Below are 23,791 nucleotides of genomic sequence, written 5' to 3'. Positions count from 1 at the left end.
CCCGTAGCACCAAACATGCTCGCCCTTTCAACCGTGGGGGCATTATAATGTGATGGACAATCCCACTATTCGTTGGTAAAAGAGTAGCCCAAGAGTTGGTGATGGGTGGTGATGACTAGCTGCCTTCCCTCTAGTCTTACACTGCTAAATTAGGAATGGCTAGCACAGATAGCCCTCGAGTAGCTTTCTGCAAAGTTCAAAACAAACAAACAAACAAATCCTATTTTTGGTTACTTGTTTATAAACAGTTTATTTGTCATTTAATTTACATAAAAAATTGATGTAGATGTGTGTTAGTATAATATTTATAATAAATTATACTTCTATTAGTCTACTCATGATACTTTTCAAGTTATGAGCAAAAAACCACTCGGGACGCAGGGGTGCGAACACTTTCTGTTGTAACTGTTGAGGACTTTTATGAGATTTACAAAAAGATGAAAGGATACAAAACCAGGTTAAAGTAAGGATTAATAACATTAATGCCACATGAGACTTTGTACTACTGATAATTCAATTATTGTATTATATGCAAGAGAAACAAATTACCATTTATAACAGCTAACCATCTCAAAATCATCTTCTAAATCCAAATGAAACTAATTAAAAACTTGTAAACTGTTCACAATGTCTGTATATTAACACAAGTGTGTTGTTGAAACAATATTGACTTAGTTAACATACTCATATTTAGTATAACAGATGATCATGACAAGTTTTATATGCTTTTAAAATATTATAGTGACTGAATCATGCTAGGAGACACCAGACCTTACTCAAATTAGCGTTGAAAACAGAATGTACAACAATTAAGCCAATTTATGACCAAAAACATTAGCTATAATATCACTCAAAACATAGATAAGTTTGCCAAACATTACCATTTCAACTATCTGGTATAAAACAGGAATTAAAACTTTCAATTCTAACATCACTTTATGTGCATGTAAATTAAAAAGGTCACAGACATCAAGGATTTATGTATAGCCATCCTTAACTCTGAACCACTGACTATAAGAAAGAAAGATAACCAGATGCAATTACTACCACATCAACACTGTAGAGTACTTCCAGTGGTATCACAGGACCATCTGAACCATGACTTGACATGCTAACCATTAAACCACACTTAGTACTAGTATAAACTATAAATCTAAGAAAAATATTATATATAAATATAGAAACAGATTTTCTAGCCCATCTAAATAATCAACATCCAACCATCCATTTTGCTACAGAAAAGAGCCAGCATTTTCCAATACATAATCGTCATCATAAACACACATATCTACCTTTTTACTAGAATACATAGAAAGCCAGATGATATAAAAACCCCTCCAACTCCTAATAGCTTAATTATTTGTAGAATGCCAAGTTACAGTATGCATAAGGTTTATAGAAGCTCTTATAAAATGCACAATGAAATAAGCTGATCACACCATAAGAAAACTAATGAAAAACTTTTTACTTCAGAAAATAGTAATTTAAAGACTGGACAAAAATGAAATAGTGAATAACAGAACAAAACAACCTATAATATTAGCATGATTTCACAAAAGTTTTTTTAGAGAGCATCTAAAGATTCTGTAGACAGCACAAGATTAGGACAGTTTTTAAGAAGCACGATAACCTAATTCTCAGCTGGTAAGTAACAATCACCCTCAAAATCTATTACAGTGAAAACTATGACCCACAGCATTATACAGGAACGTAGAGTGAATGTACTAATTAAACAATGAAATGGCTTTCACTGAGAACAGAAGAAGATCAATGCTACACGTGACTCTGTAATGTTGACATTTCAGCATTAAAGGTATGAAAAATATTCAATATGCTAAAAGGTGAAAAAATGTTACACTTCAAGAAAAAGAACATTAAAGAAAACTTTTACATCCATCATGCCACAAACTTTCTCCACAAATTAAGCAGTAAAGTTAGCAGAAAATGATTAATGATAAAAATCAAACAAACATGTTAACCAATGGTAGTCAACAGCTCAGTTTATTGAGGGCAATTCGGCCTCATATTGCTAAATAACTTAGGTTTGAAACCTGCCAATAGCTTTTTTTTAGGACTATACACCTGAATAAGGAAACAAATTAGCAAATGAGACACAGTATTAGTTAGTTTAAAAGTTAGCTTCATTTGAAGATTATTAGAATATATATATATAAATATGTTTGTGTGTGTGAGAATAAAAATACATTAAACAACTAACTAAAGTGACTATAAGCACTGACCAATGCTAACCATGGTTCAAAAACTCTTATAAATTTCTTACCAACAATGTCATTACTACAATAAACTATCTCGATATCCATAGTTGGGTAAATGTATTAAATGTTCTACATGCAGTCTGAAACAAATTATAGGTGAAGCATGAGAGACGTTAAAAATCATGAGAAGGAAAAGAGTTTCCACATAAACATCTTAAGTGAAATAATTATACGTGAAACAATTTCACTTTTTAACACTCCTACGAAAAGTGGGGCCTAAATGGCAATTTCATTTAAATACAAAATTATTAGCCTAATATTAATAACCTTTCAAGTTGCTCTGGGGCCTATCAGGCCTCACTTTTCGTAGGAGTGTTAAATTAAAAGTATTTTACTGTCATTAATAAAACAAACTCCACTAAGAAATTTCCTTTACATCAAACTTTTAACATGCTTAGTAGGTTTTATTTTCATTTTACACATTTTTCATGTCCTGCTACTTCTGGGACATTAACACAAACTCTCAGGGTTAAAGATCATTAAGTTTGAAAGTGAACCATTGATTAAGCCTAACTTAATATCTACACAAAAAGTTGTAGGTTACTAAACCTGTTTATCAAATAAAATATCTATATAATCTCAGTGTTATCAATTTGTACTTAATATCTCACATTAAATGTCAAGTACATTAGTTTTCATATTGAATTTTGTATTCATTAGTACTAGGGGTGCATATCTCATCACAGTAGTTGATATGATACGTATCTAGATACAGAAGTTTTACTACCAGTTTGTTACAAAATTTAACATCATTGTCTGTAATTTATCTATATTACTAAAATTGTCTTATTTAAATATTTCACACTTTATAGTGTTTTTTGGAATTCTTAGGTTTGATCAATTAAATGGAAGTTGACAAGAGAAGTGAATTAAGAATAACTTAATATCTGTCTGTCTGTTTTGTTACTGTTACTTTGTTATGTTTTTGGTAAAAGAAATGAAGACAACATATTGTACTCAGCATTCATCTTCATTTATTAAATCATTAAATTTTAGCAAAAATACTTTATCAAAAATTCTAAATTTTCTGTTAAAAAAACCCAACAAACTTTCAAAGTTTTCTGAAAGGTTTAAAGATTTTGAGTACATTGTGTCATACTGGATGATGTATCAATAGTCATATCATGGCTTCAGGATACAATACTTGCATCTCTGCATCACCACACTTTTAATTAATACCATATATAATATGGTGAAACAATACCATATATATTAGAAATTTAACTAGTAATAAAACATACAACTTCTCTTATCAGTGTCACTTCAATCAAAATATTTATTTATTCTTCCACTTATAATTTAAAAGCAAGTTCCATATTTTTTATACTATTTTGTATATTGTTTTATTACACTTACACACACACACACACATGAATAAATAAATAAATAAAATATAAAAGTTCTTCAAGTAATACCTGAAAGACATTAGATACAAGTAATTAAAAACTATTTTTGTGTCAACTTCATTTGTTACAGCACAAAGGACGCAACTAGCAGCAGAACGCATAAATTATACAACTAATAAGGAAAATAATATCTTTGATCAATAACATTTCTATTAAAATATTGATTCCTCTTTGCATTTATGCACAATTCATAAGCAATTACCACATTGTTATTGCAGAATTTTGTACATTATGTTTTTATCTCACACTTAAGCAACCATTTGTCCAATCCTGCATTGTACGTGAATCCTACCTGCTTCAGCAGGACGACTGGTAATCAGGACAGGGTCATCACAGTTACTGGCCAATGACAAACGACTCTGGCCATCACGAATCATGTCAATACTGGTTGAGAAATGGACTTCTCTTTCTTGATCTTTGAATTTAAAAAAGATACGTATACCACAAGAAATAAAGTGAATGGTGGAAGCGAAAGCTAATGATGACGATTTGTTTGAATTTCAAAATAAAATACAAAAAAAAAACAGTGAATTTATTCTTTTTATGAGAACATATCACAAACTAATAATTAATGTATTTTGTAAAACTAAATTTGTACTGAGTTTCAGGTAATAACAATAACTTGGAAACAGTGTATTTTCTTCTTTTTTTTTTTTTTACTTACCTTAACTGTAACAAAGTGTTATGTTTATAATATAAAGCTTTTAATTGGTAAAAACAGGAAACATTCTTTCAATCAAATTTCTTTTAATACAATATGCAAATTATAGTTGTAACAAAACAAATTTCATAATAATAATAATTAACTATTTTAACCAGGAGGGTTTTCATTAGCTAACATTAATAAAATTGATTCAAAATAAACTTAAAGCCACTTGTGCTTCTAAAGTACAATAAAGAATGGCATTTATAATATAACAAAAAATGAACACTTCTTTGAGCTGTCATGAAAGATTGTTTCTACTTCATAATATTAAAGTTTACTGTTCTTTTACTTTTCATGTGGATGTAATTATTGCATGTTGTGAACAAAATAAATATAATTATAAAAAGTTTAAAATGAAAGCATAGTTATCTTATAATTAGTGGACTTTCAGTAGAGTTATTAACTGAAAGCAATGTAATTAGAAGAAAACAAAAAAGGTTACTTTATAATCAAAAGACTTAATAGTATAGTTGCTATTAAACTGATTTTAAAACCTTTTGGTTTTTTCTTTTTATTATCCTGGAATGTCAAGCAAATATTAGTTATGTTAGCATCTCACCACCACCACAGAGGTACTTCAGATACCATCATCACCTTGTGACAAACTACTGCATTAGTGAAAGTTCAATAACTGAAAGCAGTTAGTCATTTTTGTCTCTACTGTACACAGCTTTTAAAGTATTCTCAAAAAAGTAATTTCATGCTTTGAAAGAGGTTAGACAAATGGTTGCTTTTTTTGAGGATTACATTGCAGAAGAAATCAGAAAGTTAATAGCATGCTACTTAAATAGTAAGAAATGTAAGAGAGATCTGTGTAATAATTAAGTGAGATATTCTATACAACTAAAGTTAGAAACACACAAATTATATATTGTTGCAATGTGCAGCTACATATCTCTTAATAAAACTGGTAACATTTGCACAGTTTTAACTACCTAACTAGGTAGTCTCAACAACAAAATATATATTACAAAATACAGTTTTCTCACCATCCAGTAGTTAAGGCAATAATGCATTACATTACACTTGATATCATGAAATATATTAATTATCACATCTACCTTTGGTTGCTAAGTATACCACACTGATATCTAGTTAGATATCTTAGTTAGGCAGTTGTATTCTTTGTTCATTATAGTACAACTTCTACCTCAAAATATGTATGCATCCTTGTCAGAAAAACATATCTGTCATAAGTTAACTCAATTGAAGCACTCATATAACTCAAAGAGAGAAAGACATTTTCTTCACAAAACATTACCATGTTATATACCTATGTATAGGAGTCTCTATGGAAGAAAACTAAACAATACTTCCAAATTTTGGACATTTCAATCCTTGTAAAAAAACACTCATGATTTCCTTATTTAAGTACAGTCATACACAAAAAACAATTATAATTTTAGAAAACATACCTCCACCAACTGTCAAACTGTTCAGTTCTGTTGCTAGCTCATTAACTTGATGTGAAGATGGACCTGAAGAGATGAGTTGTGTTCTAGAACCTCTTGGTTTCTGTCCTGGAATCTTAACTGTGACATGCATCAGAGGAATTTCTTTACCATGAACATTATCCATGTAGTCCTGAAAATAATTACAGACACAGAGGTGAAAAAAACCAACAACAACAAAAAACACAAGTATTTAAGGCAAATATTACGGGATGCCACTCCTTTTTATAGAACGAAAGTAAATTACATCAGAGTATAGTTACATGTTGATGGTTTATACTGATTAGTTGTTATACAACCAATCAGAAAGTGCCACACTAGCATAAGGCCTCACACAGACAAACTATGCTCAGCAGTAGCAGAAAAGTGTTTCCAGTCATGGCTTTCAGGACTAAAATACCATAAAACAAGAATATACAAATAAAAATTCTAACTATGTCAAAAAGTGAAAGCTCCATGTTCTATTAGGAGTTGTATACAAGACTCTGGAGAGGGTACATGAAACAAGTGCTATTAATAATACTACTATTAGGTCTGTTGTATGCCAGTCAGCACGATTAGCTCCAGTATTGAGAGAAAGGCCTTGTTGACACTGGATATGATGGTTTAAGTGTTATAGCATTCTTCTTTGTTTTTATTCATAAGTTCTTAGAATTACTAATGTAATTTGCTCCTCTTGATGTTGCATTTTACTGACCACTTCAAAAACAAGAAGACTAGTCAACTGATTTGCCATTTCTTCTGAATGATAGAAATAAAATTTAACTGAAACAGTACTAAAAATAAATAACTGGTGTTAAAAATAAAACAAATAAACAGTACCATAACTTAACTTAAAAATCTAATTTGTAAAATACTTTAATAAAATTGATAATAAGTATAATTTACTAACTTAATATAGTTCATACCATAACAGCCATTGTTCATGAAAACTGATGATACAGATAGAATCTAAACCACTACGGCAATGTAGCATGGTTGACAAACTCTTCTTTGTATTTACTCACAAGTTCTTAGAATTACAGAAGAGGTCAAGGTGAAAAACAGAAACTGTCTGAAAGTGATGTTAAGTATCTAAGACTACATTTTTTGGAAAACAGACAACAGTTGAATACAGATTTTTTTTCCAATGGCCTTGATACAAATACAGGTAGTGTCAAACAAGGCGATCTCAATGGACATGTAACCGCTGAGAAACAACAGCTGAGAAGAGATACAAAACAATAGGTTTGAAATGAGTATAGGAATACAAACAATGGGATGAGCAAACCTGCAGAAATCTGTGCCCTTTACAAATGAATCCAAGTTTCAGTTTTTTTTAGCAAATGTGATGAAACACTATTTTGGATGTAAAGAGGAAAAAAGACCTCCACAATCCACAAATCCCAATTAGATGAGACTAAGGGCTTACATAAAAAACTAAGAAAGACAAGAGGAAATGAAATAAACTGACTGAATTGTGGGGAGGAATAATACAGGACAAAATTTCACAACTGCACACTGATAAACTGTTTAGCAGCATGAAAGTAAGGTATAATGTTCTATGGAAAACAAAGGACTTGCATATGAAATACTAATGAATTGTTCATCTTGTTCATATTTCTTTTGGATCATTACAATAATGATTTGTGCAATAAATAAGTTAATTTCCTACAAGCAGTTTTGATACAACTAAATAAAGATAACTTCAACAAATAATTAGACAAAAGCTTTCAAAGCTGATAGAACTGTAATTTAACTTCACAGCTGTTTAAGATCAATGTGTTGAGCTTGAATGAGAACAAGGACATGTGATGTGAAGGATAGCATTGATTCTCTTTATAATTTTTTTCTTGCTCTTCTATAATAAAAAATGGTGTCTATAAGAGTTACGAACAAAAGAAATTTAATTTTCATCAACCTCACAACTGAAATAATCTTTCAGTTCACTGCACAAGATAAAAGAGCTATCAGATAAAACATAATGCAACAAATCTTTCACAAATTAAAGAATAAATGTTTGCAAAGTTGAGTATTTTCTGACTTGATTTACAGTTAAGTTAGGTTATTAAAAAAATAGTCCTTTCAGCTGGAGGTCATGAGCTTAAGACTTCAGCAAGAAAGTACTTTTCAACATTTCATGGAACTTTTCAGTTCACACAATATTATCTTTATGGTCAATTATAACTGCACTGGATTAAGTTTACAATTAATACAAGTATACTGGTAGTAGTACCTGCAAGTAACATTAAAATTTGGTACCATTCAGGCTTGAAGCAGAAACATTTGATTTCATGACAACTGACCTGAAAAGCTCATACAAACAATGAGGTCCTGAATGATAATTTATGGAAATTCAATTTAAAATTACGTTAAACATCTATCAGGGCAATACCCGATACCTTCATGGTTCTATATTATTAACTTCAAAATTACTTTCTTTTATACATATATGCAATTTCATACTTTGCATATTGTTCTTTAAACCTCTGTAGAAATTAAAATACAAATATGAACAAATACTTACATGAAGACTTGGATGATATGTTAATCTACCATCACTTGTTAAAGTTACATACTTCTTTTTCCACTCTTTATTCAGTGTTTTACTGCTACGTTTATACAGGTAACCCTAAGACAGCCATAAAAAGTGTATTAAAATGTTTACCAAGAGAGTTACATAGAAAAAATTTCTAAACATAAATGTCATGAAATCTTGTATGATAAAAGTGTGTTAATAATGGTTAGGAAGCATGCTATTATAACACAATATTTCACACCCATGTGTTTCTGAAGAAATACAGTGGATTTCTCATGAATAATTTCAATTTATTATGTTACAATAAAGACAACAGAAAACAAACCATTATTATAATTTTTATTGTGTACAACTTATGAGCAAAATATTATATACACATAAAACATACATCCTATTACTTATAATCTGTATTTACAATTTAATAATAATACTACACATGCTTAAATCTTGAAAGAAAAAGAGAATACAATGTGTACCTGCAAAATGTCTGCATTGTGCATTTATCTGTTAACTTTAATCCAATTTTATGTAATACTGAGAATGAACAAGTGAGGCCAATATTTTGACAAAACCTGTATCATGTTTGAAATGTGTTAATTTGCAATAATAAAAAGATATACAATACAGAGATATATTCATAAGTGATGTTATTTCTTCACTAATATTTTAAAATGTTTTATTTTAAAAAAAACAACAAGGTATTGAAGAACCACAGTATTTTAGCACCCAGAAATACTACTTTTTAAGTGAAGTATTGATAACATTATTATTACCAGAGATGTTCTGTGAACCATTCTAAAATATACAATGATTAAAATACAAAAAAATTCTTTATTAAATAAATGAGGATGATATTCCAGTATAATAACAAATAACAGGATAATCTATAAACAAAGAGTAATACAAAAAGTTGTAACAAGCTCAATACTTGAACATAAACTAATTATAAACCACCATATTCAATACATGTGAATTTAACACACATATGAAACAGCACAAATCACCCATAGATTTATATATCTCTAAAGTGTGTATGTTATGATAAATGTATACAAGTGGATGATTTGGATATTCTTTGGCTGTTACAAATAATCAGTATCATCAGAAAATGCTACCAATGTAAGAGACTACAAAACATTTTTGAAGATTGTTTGGTTAACTGGATAATGTGCCAAATGATCAGTTAATATATGAAATTTCATTATTCCACGTACATTATTTAAAAACTTTTCTTAAATACCTACACACTCACTAAATACATATGCATGGTTATGTACATACTGGAAATTTTATAAAGGAAGACAAAACCAATCACAGCAAAATATGCATAGTAAATGAACACCTTTATTACCTGTCTTAAAGGAATATGTCTTCCACTACCAACTTCACCATTCTTTAATTTTTTGTCCTCTTCTCCTTTTTTCAAAGGCTGTGAAAAGATGTTTTGTTATTAGAATCTATATGTTTAAAAAACTATCAAAATAAAACAAACATATTTCTATGTTTAAAATATTTCAAATCTAAATACCACAAACAATTTTCAAGAACTTTAACAAGTATACACTTTTTTTTTAAAAAAAAGCTAGTTACCAGCACTAAATCCAAATGTCCATTCTAAATTTAACTGAATATTTTTCAGGTTTTAAAATCCTTGAATTCCAGGAAAATTAAATTGAATTAGTACCGTGACCAAACAGCACAAATACTGTAAGCACAAAAACAAAAATGTGAGAATACAGTTTATAGTTGTTATTAATTGCTGTAAATTTGAAATATTTCCTCATAAGTGAAACTTTGCTGCTCTGTATAAGAGTTGATTAAATCAAGAACTTTATCATTTATTATTATCTTGCTTGTTATTCATGAGCTTCATGAAATTCAAATTGGAGTGTAGGACTGTATAAGCTAATGGATTCTACATTTCAAGAAACCCAGAAAATCAACCACAACTGTAACTTGCAGGAAAGAGATTAGACCGCCTGCGTGTTTTCCGTGATGTAGTTGGGGTAGAACTTGGTGTAGGAAGATCTTTTGAATCCTTTGGTGTAAGAGTTGAAGTGGTTAATGGTTCCACAATAATGGGTCGTTCTGGTTTCTCAAGTTTTGATTCCTTTAATAAAGAATCAGAAGCACTAGTGTCTGAAGCTTTGTCTCGAGAGTTTGGTTCCTACACAAAATACATTATTTAAAGTTACTGAATAGTACCATGTGGATACAATCCTTTCAATCAATGCTTTTTTTTCATAATATACTTCACTTACTCAAAAATCATATACCATTCTCTTATTTTTTAAGAATATTTCAAATCATTGGTACTTCTCTTATAAACATATATTTTTCAGTATATATTATGTAACAAAAATATTGCCTTTGTTTCTATAATTATTACTAGGTAATTACATAATTTGCATTAACTGTAATGGTGAAAGAACTTGAAAATGCTAGAAGTTCTATTTGGGCCACAACATCAAAAGTTACCATTGCTTTAGTAATAAGCAAAATACATTATACCACCAATATCAAGTACATCCACATGGAAGATGGATTCTTTATTGTACTACAATGCGATATATGTTCATTTACCTACCTGTAAACTTCCTATCTCAACAGGGACTTACTATTGTATAAAAGAATGTTAAAACATTATATAAAAGATGAAGAAATATAAACACATTTTAAACTTTTCTGTCTACAAATTGTGTCTGAAAACTCACCATGTTAATCTTGGTGTTCTGAGTGTGTGTGATGACAACGTGACTGTGACTTGATGATGTGGTTGCAACCCCCTGAGACTACGTTGTTGGCATTTAATTGACTAATATACCCGTTATTAGTGTTGCCACTTGACAAAGGAGTAGGCGTTGGGATGTAGTAGTTACACCTGATTTGATGACAAATAGGTGTGCCCGGGTGTGAAGAAGTAGAAGTTAGCGTAGCCATTTTCTGCTGCACAATTTTTTGACAGGCTGTGTGATGAAAAATAATTTGTTAAAATTACTTGGTAGCTGAACATCTAAATTAATAAACATTTTTTTTTGTTTTAATACTGAAAGTTGAAAAAGGTTTTCTGTTCATTTACAATAATACAAGTCTTAAAAATCATTAAACCATAAATGCTAATTTATGATATTTTTGTTCTTAAATGACAAAAGATTTTTAAGATGATCTACTGAAAGAAATTTATTATAATACCATCTTTATTTTCCTATTATTTTATTTATAAGTATTACATCAAATTTGCTGAACAGCATAACATACTAGAAAAATTAACTTAAACATTAGTGAAAGTAAATTTAACGTGTTTGAGAAAGATGGAATCCAACAATAATTAGAACATAATTACACCCACAAATTTTTATCTCAGAACAGCTGGTATGGGTATTAACACTTTTCCTAATAAAGCACTTTCCACTTTCCTAGATCATCTTCAGGTTAACAAACAAGCAAGAACAACAAGAAAAAGAAGATCCACCACAACAACAAATTAGATAAACTAAGATGCCGACACAAACCTCATGGTTAACAGATCAGACTGACAATTAAGCAATGTTTATAAGGCAAACTCTTTCTTTGTTAACCTAAGATGACCTAGGAAGGTTGAAACATTGTTTTCCACCTTATTAATAAAAGTGTTAATACCCATGCCAGCCATTCTGAAATACATTTTCATTTCAAGTGGGTTTCACAAAATCACACAAGGACTATCTGAACTAGCCATTCCAAATTTACTGATAAACTAGAGAGAAGGCAACAGCACCCACTTCCAACTCTTGGAATACTCTAACTCAGTGATTCCCAACCAGGAGTGCGAGATAAGATTTCAGTTTTTTTTTTTTGTTTATATTAAGGGTAATATTTCTTCTTTTCCAAATGGTTTGTTTTTGTTTATATATCATTAAAAACTAATTTTAAAAATTTGTTTTGGCCACCTTCACTTTCACTCTTAAATAAATAATTACTGTGAGAGGTGCGAGAACATGTTAAAATTTTTTAGGGGTGCAGGGCATAAAAAAGGTTAGGAACCACTGCTCTTACTAAATAGTGATATCTAATCATTGTTCTTATAACATTTTTGAAGCAACAGTGCATGTACCACATAAATTCAGATTCACACTTCAACACTAATCATTAGGCCACACTCAGCCCTGATATATAGTACTATAAATGTTACTATATTGTAACTCATTAAAGTAGATATTTTTAATAGTTATGTTTTCACCAGAATATAACAAAAGTTTACTTGCCACTTTTAAAATTTTAAGCTATAGCAACAAAAACAAGGTGAAATATCTAAACAAGGTACTACATTTTTTTACCTGAAAAATTTAAATGAACTGTAAATCACACTAGTATCCAAATATAAATAAAATGTGCAAGTTTACTACTAAAATGCAAGTCCACAAGTATATAAAATATTGACAATATAATGTACATAGATCTAATTTTATTTATTGTAGACTAGACTGTTTGGAATTATAAACAAAATGTTAAAAGAAAATCCTACAAGTTGTCTACAAGTTAAACATCAGAATTTGAACACTGTTTTTGCTCTTGGAAAGGAAAAACAAAAACATAATGAAAATTAAAAAATAAACTGAATATGTTGTTCAAAACACACAGAAAAGTACATGGTGCAAATGTGAAGATTTAATAAATTAATAAAACCATTTTACTTACCATCTTGAAATACCCTTTCTACATTCAAACCATAAGTAGCACAAGTTTCATAATATGAGCAACGTTTCAGATCATTTGCTAATTTCCTTGCCCGTGAATCATCAATGATTCGAGGATTACTTTCACTAATAGCATCTAAAAATAAAACAAAAAGAGATAAAACAAATTCTATTTATCAATGAATTTTTAGTATTATTCTTTTTAACATGAAGACAAAAATCTCCAGCTCTGAATAAAATCACTTACATCTGATTACTCAAAAGAATACATGCTGTTACCTACAGACCTACTGCAGTGACTAAACTCACTCGCAAGGGATGTTTTCCCTTGGGCTTTGTCTATTAAGCAGTGAAGCATGCAATAAGTGATCATAATGCCGATATTCATTCAGTTTAAGTGTTTATGCAACATGAGCTGCCAGTAAAGAGAGAAATCCAGGCTTAAGTGCCTCTGGGGACAAAGAGGAACAAAGATCCAACCTATCTCAGTTCAGTACAAAATCCACAGCACATAATAACTTATGAAACCCTACACAAGAACAATGAACAGATGAGCACATATAGCTTTGTGAACAAGTTTTCTTATATACAAACTGAAGTCATACAAGTTACCTTAGAAAGCAGTTCAATTTTTTTTAAAATAATTAAAATTCCTCTGTTAATAAAACAAATAACAGAAAACCCAGAAAACATTGTTTCTATTACTTTGTCTTTACTGGAAATTGAGAGAGCTTTTAATAAGATGGCCAGGAGATAACATTAAGCATTTCACTCTATCAAAGACAAATAACAAAATTAGAAAAACTCTAGACTAGTATAAAAAAAGCATGTAATAAATAATAAAACAATGTCTTGAACTCAGTTTGTTTGATATTGGTAAAAGAAAATTTCTAAGAGAAAAACAAGTATAACTGGATTAATTTATTTTTTGAAACTAATTGATTTTTTTGTATCCCTAACTCTTGTTAAAGGCAAAAATAAACTAAGATAAAAAAACAATGTTATCTTAAGTTTGATATAATGAAATTAAAGATAAATTTTATCTTTTGACAAAATAAATCCTATTAATATAAAAATAGAAAAACATTTTTATTATTCATGTAAAAAAACATTTACAGTTCGACTCCTTTTAGCTTCATAATGTAAAACTGCAATTCCTGTTTCAAACTGTTTCAAGTACATTTGGTAAGTAAGCACTAGTAACCTGCTCTATTTCAGAAAATGAGTTATTCTATTTACAGAATTATCAATGCCTTGAATATATACAAGGAATAAGTGTAAGAATGTTTTGTTTTTATAATGAAAGACTTTATAGAATAACACATTAAATTTAATTTTAGATTATATATTAAGATGTAGAACTGTAGTACATGACTAACAGTAGCTTTACATAAAGGGTAACTAAACTAGTACTTTGAAACATGACTAACAGTAGCTTTACATAAAGGGTAACTAAACTAGTACTTTGAAGGAGCTGGCAGAGAAACCTACCTTTTACAAGATTAACAAAACTTTCAGAAACAACTTAAGTTTAATCCTGCTAAACAGAAAAAAAATGTAACTTGAAGCACAATTCAGGAGACCCTTAAAGATTTTTTTTCTCCTGCAGAAAGCATTAGGATATGTAAATTGTTAAAACAAATCTTTAAACAGTGTTTGAGAAAACAGCTTAGCTTATCTTATATGTTCACCTGTTAATGTGAAACTTTGAATAAGATACTCAAAATGTACTACATGTTCTAACTTAAACACCGCTTACATACAAAAAAATAGTATAACACACCACATATGGAGATTACACTTCAATTTGTAAACTAACATTCTTGTTTGTAAATTAATGACACATTTTTGTAATTTTTTTTTTCACTAAAATCACTCACCATTTTCAGTTCAGGTTCACGATTATAATTTATGTTTAGGATTATCAATATCTGTACTACAGACACACGTTATATCCAACCAGAGAACAGCACCTGACTTCAACAAAAGGTGTGCTGGGCTTACTAACAGAGCAGCTTTATGACGCCAAATTTATCCCCTCTTCCTACCCCCTCCAGATATATGGCGCCATTCTTCTCTCTGATACCAAATGCTAGCGTTGTAACTAGCCACTGGTAAGAACCCCATGCTGCACATGAACAGAATACAACAGCTGGCTAACCAAACAGCGATCTAAAATATTTGATTTTGCTTGTATGTGTGTGTGTATATATGCGCGCGCGCACACAGCTACTTTACCTTTTCTGAAAATGTTGTATGTTAAATTCACACACTTAACTGATACACTAATATCAGTATATCAGCTGATAATGAAACGGGAAAACAGTGTTTTTTGTGTGATATTATACGGAGCTAGTTAGTATTGATTTGCCACGTCGCCCTGACACAGAACACAGGTTTTCAAGCGATGCTTATGTACATATATAAACGAATGCTAGTACCTACACTACTATATTCTTTTTCAAAGTATGTAGCTGCCTGGGACATCTTAGAACGTTTTGTAAATTACATGGTCCTTACCTTAACCAACTAAAATATTATTACAAATTATGAAATATGTTTAGAGCCGTGGTATTTAACATTTAAAAAGGCTACTCGCACGTACCGAATTTCTTTTGTTTCCTCTCTTAGATTCACACTGCAATATTCTGTAAATACACACAAGCTCACTGTTTTTAAGTAACTTCAACTATCAAAGAGCAAAAACTTGATAGATCGATAAACTAAAAAAAACCTTCTGACAAACTTATTTTTTTAGCATTATGACGCATAACACCTGAATCTTATCTGAAGAGGTACATTAACGTGGAATAACACATACTATCACGGAACAAAATTTGTGTTACATACTGTAATCAATACTTTAATCGGTCGAACAACAGTGAAGTATTTGAACGAATAATTATTTCACTCTTTCTTAAAACATGTATGTTATATTAAGAACAAATGTATTGCCAGAAAAAATAGTGCTAACGAACGACGTCTCGAGTTGAACGTGGTTTATCAATTGCAACGTACGGTGTGCGGTGAAATCTATACAAGAAGAGACACTGAAATATACTGCTGGCCAAAATCTTAAGGCCAATGAACATGACAAAATATGCATTTTGCGTTGTCAGACTCAACCACTTATTTGAGTAGAGTCTCTCAATGTGCTATCGCTGGTGAGATTGGGCGTAGTAAAAGTGCTGTTGCAAATTTCTTAAAAGACCCTGAGGGATACGGAACGAGAATTTCAAGTGGTCGGCCCAAGAAAATTTCGCTGGCGTTGAGCAGGAGTATTCACGGGTTGTCCGGCAAGACATCAGCTGATCGTCGAACCAGATTAAGGCCCTTATGGACGCAGAATGCAGCTTAAGAACAATAAGACGGCATATACGAGAGAAAGGTTTTAAAAACCGTAAACGTGTTCAAAGGCCATGCCTCCTTCCACATCACGAAACAGCTCGATTAAACTTTGCTGAGAAGCACCAAACATGAGACGCAGAAAAGTGGACGAAGGTCTTGTTCTCTAATGAGAAAACATTTAACCTTGCTGGTCCAGATGGCTTCCAACGTTACTGGCACGATAAGGATATCCCACCGGAGACGTTTTCTCCACGACACAGTGGAGGAGGTTCCATCAAGATTTGGGGTGCTTTCTCCTTACATGGAACAATGGAGCTTCAGGTTATACAGGGGCGTCAAACAGCAGCTGGCTACATTGGCATGTTGGGGAGAGCATCCTTATTGACTGAAGGCCCTCGCTTGTGTGGAAATGACTGAATCTTTCAGCAGAACAACGCTGCAATCCACAATGCCCGCAGGACAAAGGATGTTTTCATGGCGAATAACGTGATTCTTTTGAACCATCCAGAGTGTTCGCCTAAACTGAACCCTAATGAAAACGTTTGGAGGTGAATGACAAGGAAAGTCTATAGAAATTGACGCCAATTCCAAACAGTGCACGATCTTCGTGAAGCTATCTTCACAATTTGGAATAACATTCCAGCCAGCCTTCTGCAGACGCTTATATCGACCATGCCAAAGTGAATGTTTGACGTTATTCGCAATGACGGCCGTGCAGCTCACTATTGAGACCTCTTGTTGGGCATTTCCTACTCTGTTCAGGACTTCTTTTTGGCATGGTCTTAAACTTTTGACCAGCTAGTATTTAGGCTATTTTCATAGTGTTCATATTTTCCCTATTAAATGCTAAAACGTTTATTTTTATTTTATCTTTTCTTATTTTCATCTTTCAAAGCTCTACTCAAATAAGTGTTTGAGTCTAACAACGCAAAATGCATATTTTTTCTTTATGTTTATTGGCCTTAAGATTTTGGTCAGCAGTGTATATATTTCTCAATTCTCATTTAAAAAACAAACTAAACTGAAGGTAAAAGATATAGTTTTAACATAAATAAGCAAGCACAAATAATAAGGTGTCAATATGTTGTCTTCATGTCACTTGTGCGCACGTGCAAGATTTATATTATGTTATTACTTAGTATATAGCAGGCCTGTGGTGAAAAAAATCGTATGAAAAACCTTAACTTCAGCAATGTAGAACATGTTCATCCGAGATCTAACTTGCTTATAATAATAAATATTTTTAACACCCAGTTCGTTCTTTTATCATATGACACTCTAATGATAAAGACGTTCAATATTCAAAGTAATATTTATCCGTTTCCAGAAAATTAAAAATCTCCAAGCTTATGAACACAAATATAAGGTAAAAATAACTTTTCAACAAAGTTTCTGCTTCAAAAATTATTTTTAATTATATTAATTTTATCAGATTATTTCTCAAATATATACCACACCTGAAAACTAAAGCTGCAAATTTCATTGTGACAAGTCCCAAAAGTCACACACACACACACACACAGACAGATTGACACAAGTCTGAAACAATCACATATCACAACCCATCGTGAATAAAAGAAATTTCGATTGTTTTTGTTTCTAAATTTCGCGCAAAGCTACACGAGGGCTCTCTGTGCTAGTCGTCCTTAATTTAACAGTGTATGACTATATAGAAGCCAACTAGTCATCACCACCCATCGCCAACACTTGAGCTACTCTATTACCAACAAACAGTGGGACTGACCGAAACATTATGACGTCCCCACAGCTGAAAACACGAACATGTTTGGAGTGGCAGGGATTTGAACCAGCGACCTTCAGATTGTGAGCCGAGTACCCTAACCACCTGGCCATCCCGGGCTTAGGACGACAGATAACATACTACATGACTGACATTCTATTCATATTATGAAATTGTCTGAACGATAACGATTTCGGTGTAAACTGGACTAAGTTGGTGATTTAAACATTTTACCGGTTCCACAAAGATTCAGTGATTGGGAATTAGTTACCAACAAATATACGAGTGCCAAAGAAGTTTACCCTGACATAGTATCTCGCAAAAACGGTGAAACACCAGTGAATTGGCAAGTGCAAGTTGTTTGTCAAATGATGCGATTAACCCTCTGTATGAACGACCAAGAGATGCAGTCAATCTTCTGCGATATTATACAAACTAATCAGTATTTACATGGAATATAGGCGCTCGCTGTTCGGTTGTTTGTTTAGAATTAAGCACAAAGCTACACAATGGGCTATCTGTGCTCTGCTAACCACGGGTATTGAAACCCACTTTATAGCGTTGTAAATCCGCAGACATAGCGCTGTGCGACTGGGGAGGGGGGCGAACATAGAATGACACACACATATGATGTGCATACATATACGATACTCATTTTTTTTTTAAATATTAAATAAGACTTCTTTCTTTTTCATTGTTATCTTTCATTTCTGTTTGTAGTTCGGCCTAGCTCTTGAAACTCTTATAGAAGTAGGTACGCCACCTAATCTATGTTTTATTTCGCCAGAAAAGTTTGTCTCGTTCAAACAGCACTAATAATTCTATTCATAAAACCCACTGCTGTAACATCTCTCAAATCAAGCAATATTCAGGATAGTATGCGCATGGGTGTCCGAAGAATTTTTTTTTTCTCTAGGAAAAGGCAACGTTTTCCGGTGGGTGGGGGAAGATTTGTGTGAAATTGTGAATTGAATAAAAAAATTAATATACGTATAATGAATGGACTGTTTCTTTTATTATGCATAAAGCTACACAAAGGGCTGTCTTTGCTCTGCCCACCTCTGGTATTAAAACCGCAGACATACCACTGTGCCACTGGGGGGTGAGACGAATGAATAAAGATAGAATCGTGCTTTTCATTTTCCAGGGGCGGAATAACAATTTACTGCACAGCAAATCATTGTATATTAAATAATAATAATATAATAATAATAAATTTATTAAGCAATAAATTTATTATTATTATATTATTATTATTATATATACTATTGTAATATTTCACGAAAAACACGATTCTATCTTTATTGCTTAATAAATTTATTATTTTTTTTTTAAATTTATTATTTTTTTTTTATATAAAGATAGAATCGTGCTTTTCATTTTCCAGGGGCGGAATAACAATTTACTGCACAGCAAATCATTGTATATTAAATGCACATAAAATTTAATTTTAAATCACTTAATCCGCACAACAACTCTGAAACATCAAATAAATTATTTTTCATTGCCTTCTTCTTCACTTGATCCTTATTACGACACGAGAGAATGCAGAACGCACACACTTGCCGTCTGTATGTATATACATAACCGCTTAACAAATAAATTCGATTACTTCCAGTCCGATAATTTGGTATTTTTCAACTCAACCAAGTGTACTTGCTAGTGATGGTTTAAAACACGTGATTGATTTTTGTTCTGATGTAGAAAATGCGATCTTCATTATTCCATGCTTGCTTACACCTAGCAGGAAAAATCGTTCAACAATACGGTATTTCAGTATTTTAAATGTTTAATAAAAGTAAATATCATGATTGGACTAGAATATAAACATTTTCCAAGCAACAACAACAAAAAGTAGGAATGTCATTTCACATAAATTTGTTTTAAAAATTAGAAAACGATTATATATAAGATCTAAATTTTATCATAACTTACAAAATAAAGTAGGATAATGTTAACTTGAGACTTTACTGGTAAGTTACTGCCAGGTAGAATACACTAAAATTGCTTGTTATATAATCTTCGCGAACAGTTATACAAAGTGCTATACGATCACACGATTTTTCGTTTTTTAACTGAAGAACTAAAAGGAGGGTAAGTGGACAGCAACCAACGCATACTTCACCAAAGTGCAGAACACGTTTTTGAGGTAACGGGTTACGAACCATGAACAACAAAAATTAACAGTCCGAGAATGTTACATACCAGGCTCCACATGTATAAGCCATTAAATTATAAGCCATGGATCCAGGGTTTGCTTGTTATCACCTCAAGAGTTTAGTACACAATAGTCAAGGCATGAGGAAACATACAGACTATTGGTACGGACACTTAAAAACAAAAAAAACAAACTTTTGATCAATGCCTTATTTCCCAATGTATGTCATCGAGAGTGAATAAAAAATTTCAGTTCAAATAGATGTTTCAAAATAAAGCTTGCAAAACTTCAAAAGTTAAATACTGTCTAATGAAAAATGTGCGATTTTTTAATATGCCATTTTCTTCATTCACACAATTTGAGTACATTAGCTTACTAATCGAATAAACATTCCCTGATTCCAGTAAAATTTTTGAAGGGATGCAGGATATGGAGGGCAGTTGGTCAACAGCACCTACCGCCAACACTTAATGCTCTAAAGCACAATTTTTGGCAAAGGGACTCGAAGCATAGACCCTAAGGTTCATCGAAGTTGTTTTTGCGTTTGTAACTGGGCAATGTTTTGACTATTTGAAGGGCTGGTTTAGTAAATTCTATGTATAAAAATTTTTCTATGGATAATATTAGCGATAATAATGTTTGTTTGTTCCATTCTCAGATACTGAAACACGATTACAAGCGTTATAAGTGTGCAAGCTTACTGTTGAGCAACTGGAGGACATACAGTAGTGAAATAAATATTTAAATTTTATTTAAGTAATAAAAAAACCGTAAACACACAGGTCAAATGAGGGAAATACATCACACACACGTTGTATTCATTAGTTGAAAACTTAAAATATTAATGTTAAAAAGGAAAATTTTCAGATAGAATCGTTGTCAGTGAGGTTGCCGAGACCAAATATTGTCTTCACAAGTCATTCTGCTAAGTTACTATTGTAATACATCACTGAAAATGTTAAAAAGTAAGATGCAAATAAATTATTGTGTTATATAAAATGCACTACAATGCATAAAGAGAATAGTACAACACACAACATACATATACAAGGCACATACACCATAATGATATGTAGCACAACGCAAAACTTGTGACGTTACACTAAATAAACTTTACACCTTAGAAAACTTACTCGGTTATCTGTAGTATGAAACCGAAACTAATTTTTATGCATAAAACATGGCCTACAGCGCGAAGTGTGAATTCTAAATTTTTTTATAGCTTGAGGGAGGAAGAGCGAGACAACAGATTAGGTAGTTTTGAATGGTTATACATCACTTGTTTTTAATATGCTTCCCTTATCCTTAGGACAAAACAAGACGTCAAATTCTCGAAAATTCTCAAAGTATTTATATGGTTTTTCTTGTATAACTATCTTACATATTACTCATTTAACCGTTTTATGTTACACAAAAAAAAAACAACACAATAATTGAAACACACAATGCTGTTGATCATTTTATCTGTGCTCTAAAATGTTATATTGTCAAATAAGAAAAAGGTCTCCTGTGTTTACATTAACACTTTAATAGTATGTGATTGTAAGTATACCTACGTACCTGTATGTGTGAGTACGCACGCGTATTAATTGGCCCTCCTTTAACTATATAAAAATACCAAAAGCTCGCACGTTAAGAAATCATTGCTGGAAGCGGAAAGTTAAATAATTAATAATAATTAACATGTTTCCATCAAATACTTCTGAGTACAAAATGAGCATGATACGTTTTAACAGTTTACTTTTCTTTTTTTTTTTTTTTATAAAGTATTTCCTTTATGTTGTGAAAGAATTTCATCTGTAGCATGTCGTCCGTGTAAAATAAGAACCGTTTTTACTACTTGATCTCAAGCCGTGGTAACTCGATCATAAATTATATAATTATGACTAATTTCTGGAAGAACTTATTCATTCTATATTGATTCGCATTGTGCATTCGCAAAATTGTTCGTCAGAGAACTCCACCCATAGTTCTGGAGCAAGCAGAACCAAATTTGACAGGAGGATTTGAGGTAAACCTAATGGTGCCCTTAATTGTATGTCGTAGTCTCTCTAACAAAGTTGCTACAACGTGCCAGAAAGATCACCAGGCACGATTAAGACCTAGGAAAAGGTTTACAGGAATTTTATACACAATGAATCTGTCACTGAATTCCGTGAAAATAGTATCTCTGGGGATTCCTGGGCCGCTATGCTTGAAAGTGTGTCATATCGCCGCTAACAAACTGGTGGGGCCAAACGTTACACTCGTGCGCAGATACCATGGAACATCGTCCTTGGGGTAGCAATACTAGTACTTGCGGACTATGAAGGAGCCTCGCTACATTGCTCCTCTGTGAACCAATTTTATCCTAGTATCTTATGACAGGATTTGATGAATAGCAATGTCTATACGTCTTCAGTGTATGTACACTACTATTAAACTTACAGATGTGTGGTCCGTTATTTTGAAAAGTTTTCGTTTCTACTACGTATTAGAAAATATGAAAAATGCAGTGGCATTTAATATCTATATATCAACTCCTGTTTTATGCAAAGCACAAAACATGCTGTATAGCTTTATGAATCACCTTCGTAAAAAGTAGGCAGCTAATACCCATAGTAACCCTCCAACTGCGGTTGACATCATATGGCGCAAGTATTTTGAATAGTGGTAGACAGATTTACACAAGCAACAAACGAAGAGTTAAGCGTTCATGATGAATCAATTAATAAACCACTACTAGTATTGGATCTAAGTTTAAAAGGTTACTTCACGAAAAGTGATAATTTTATGTCGCCACCTGTGGAAATTTGAAGAACTACAGTTATTAACTTTCACTACATAAAAAAGGAGAGGGTGAAAACCGCAAGCCTGATTCTTCCCCCATATGCTTGTTTGTATTTGCTTTTAGAATTAAGCACAGAGCTACACAATGAACTGTGTGTTCTCTGTTCACCACGGGTATCGAAACCCGGTTTCTAGCGTTGTGAGTACGCGGAAATAACACCTGTACCAGTTGGGGGAGTCCTTCAAGAGAGCAAATACATATTAAAATTGTGTGTATTAAAAGTTCATTAAAAAAACAAATAAAAGCTGAAAAAACAGGCCTTACCTTGAACTCCAACTAATATTAATGGAATGTCCTGAGAGTTCCGGAAATGAGACATCTTTGTGTAATAATTAAAGACTGCATTGAAGGAAGCTTCATTTTCCAAACTGAACACAAATATCACAGCATCCACCCAGCAACTGAACTAGAAGCAGAAATTGTACATGTATAAAAGAAAAATTCATCGTGAACAAAAGAAATATACAATTCTGTATGACAAATAAAGACCACACAACCGCAACAACCGGCCACAAATCTATTACTGCTGTGCACTTCTCTAGTGCTTTATTAGTTTTAAACATTGTTTTCAGTTTGCGTGGGCCTGATCATCGTAACTTTGAATTCTACTATATGGCTTTTGAATAAACCCATTTAGAGAACCGTTTTATATGTCACGTGCAAATTCTCAATTTACCAAAT

The 23,791-nt window shown here is 31.8% G+C and overlaps 1 protein-coding gene across 1 annotated transcript in view; it reads right to left on the bottom strand.

The window, feature by feature from the left end:
• The window catches only part of CenG1A (Centaurin gamma 1A), a 109,841-nt gene that overhangs the window by 20,396 nt on the left and 65,654 nt on the right, over positions 1-23,791 (bottom strand). The window contains exons 5-12 of the mRNA XM_076458799.1: positions 23,375-23,516; positions 13,035-13,169; positions 11,079-11,323; positions 10,318-10,524; positions 9,709-9,786; positions 8,346-8,450; positions 5,804-5,972; positions 3,975-4,097 (exon numbers count right to left, since the gene is read on the bottom strand). Coding sequence (XP_076314914.1) covers positions 3,975-4,097; positions 5,804-5,972; positions 8,346-8,450; positions 9,709-9,786; positions 10,318-10,524; positions 11,079-11,323; positions 13,035-13,169; positions 23,375-23,516 — 1,204 coding nt within the window. The remainder of the gene's footprint in view (positions 1-3,974; positions 4,098-5,803; positions 5,973-8,345; positions 8,451-9,708; positions 9,787-10,317; positions 10,525-11,078; positions 11,324-13,034; positions 13,170-23,374; positions 23,517-23,791) is intronic.

This window comes from Tachypleus tridentatus, chromosome 9, assembly GCF_004210375.1.
Source record: "Tachypleus tridentatus isolate NWPU-2018 chromosome 9, ASM421037v1, whole genome shotgun sequence".
NCBI lineage: Eukaryota > Metazoa > Arthropoda > Merostomata > Xiphosura > Limulidae > Tachypleus > Tachypleus tridentatus.
This window is presented reverse-complemented; position numbering and strand designations above follow the sequence as displayed.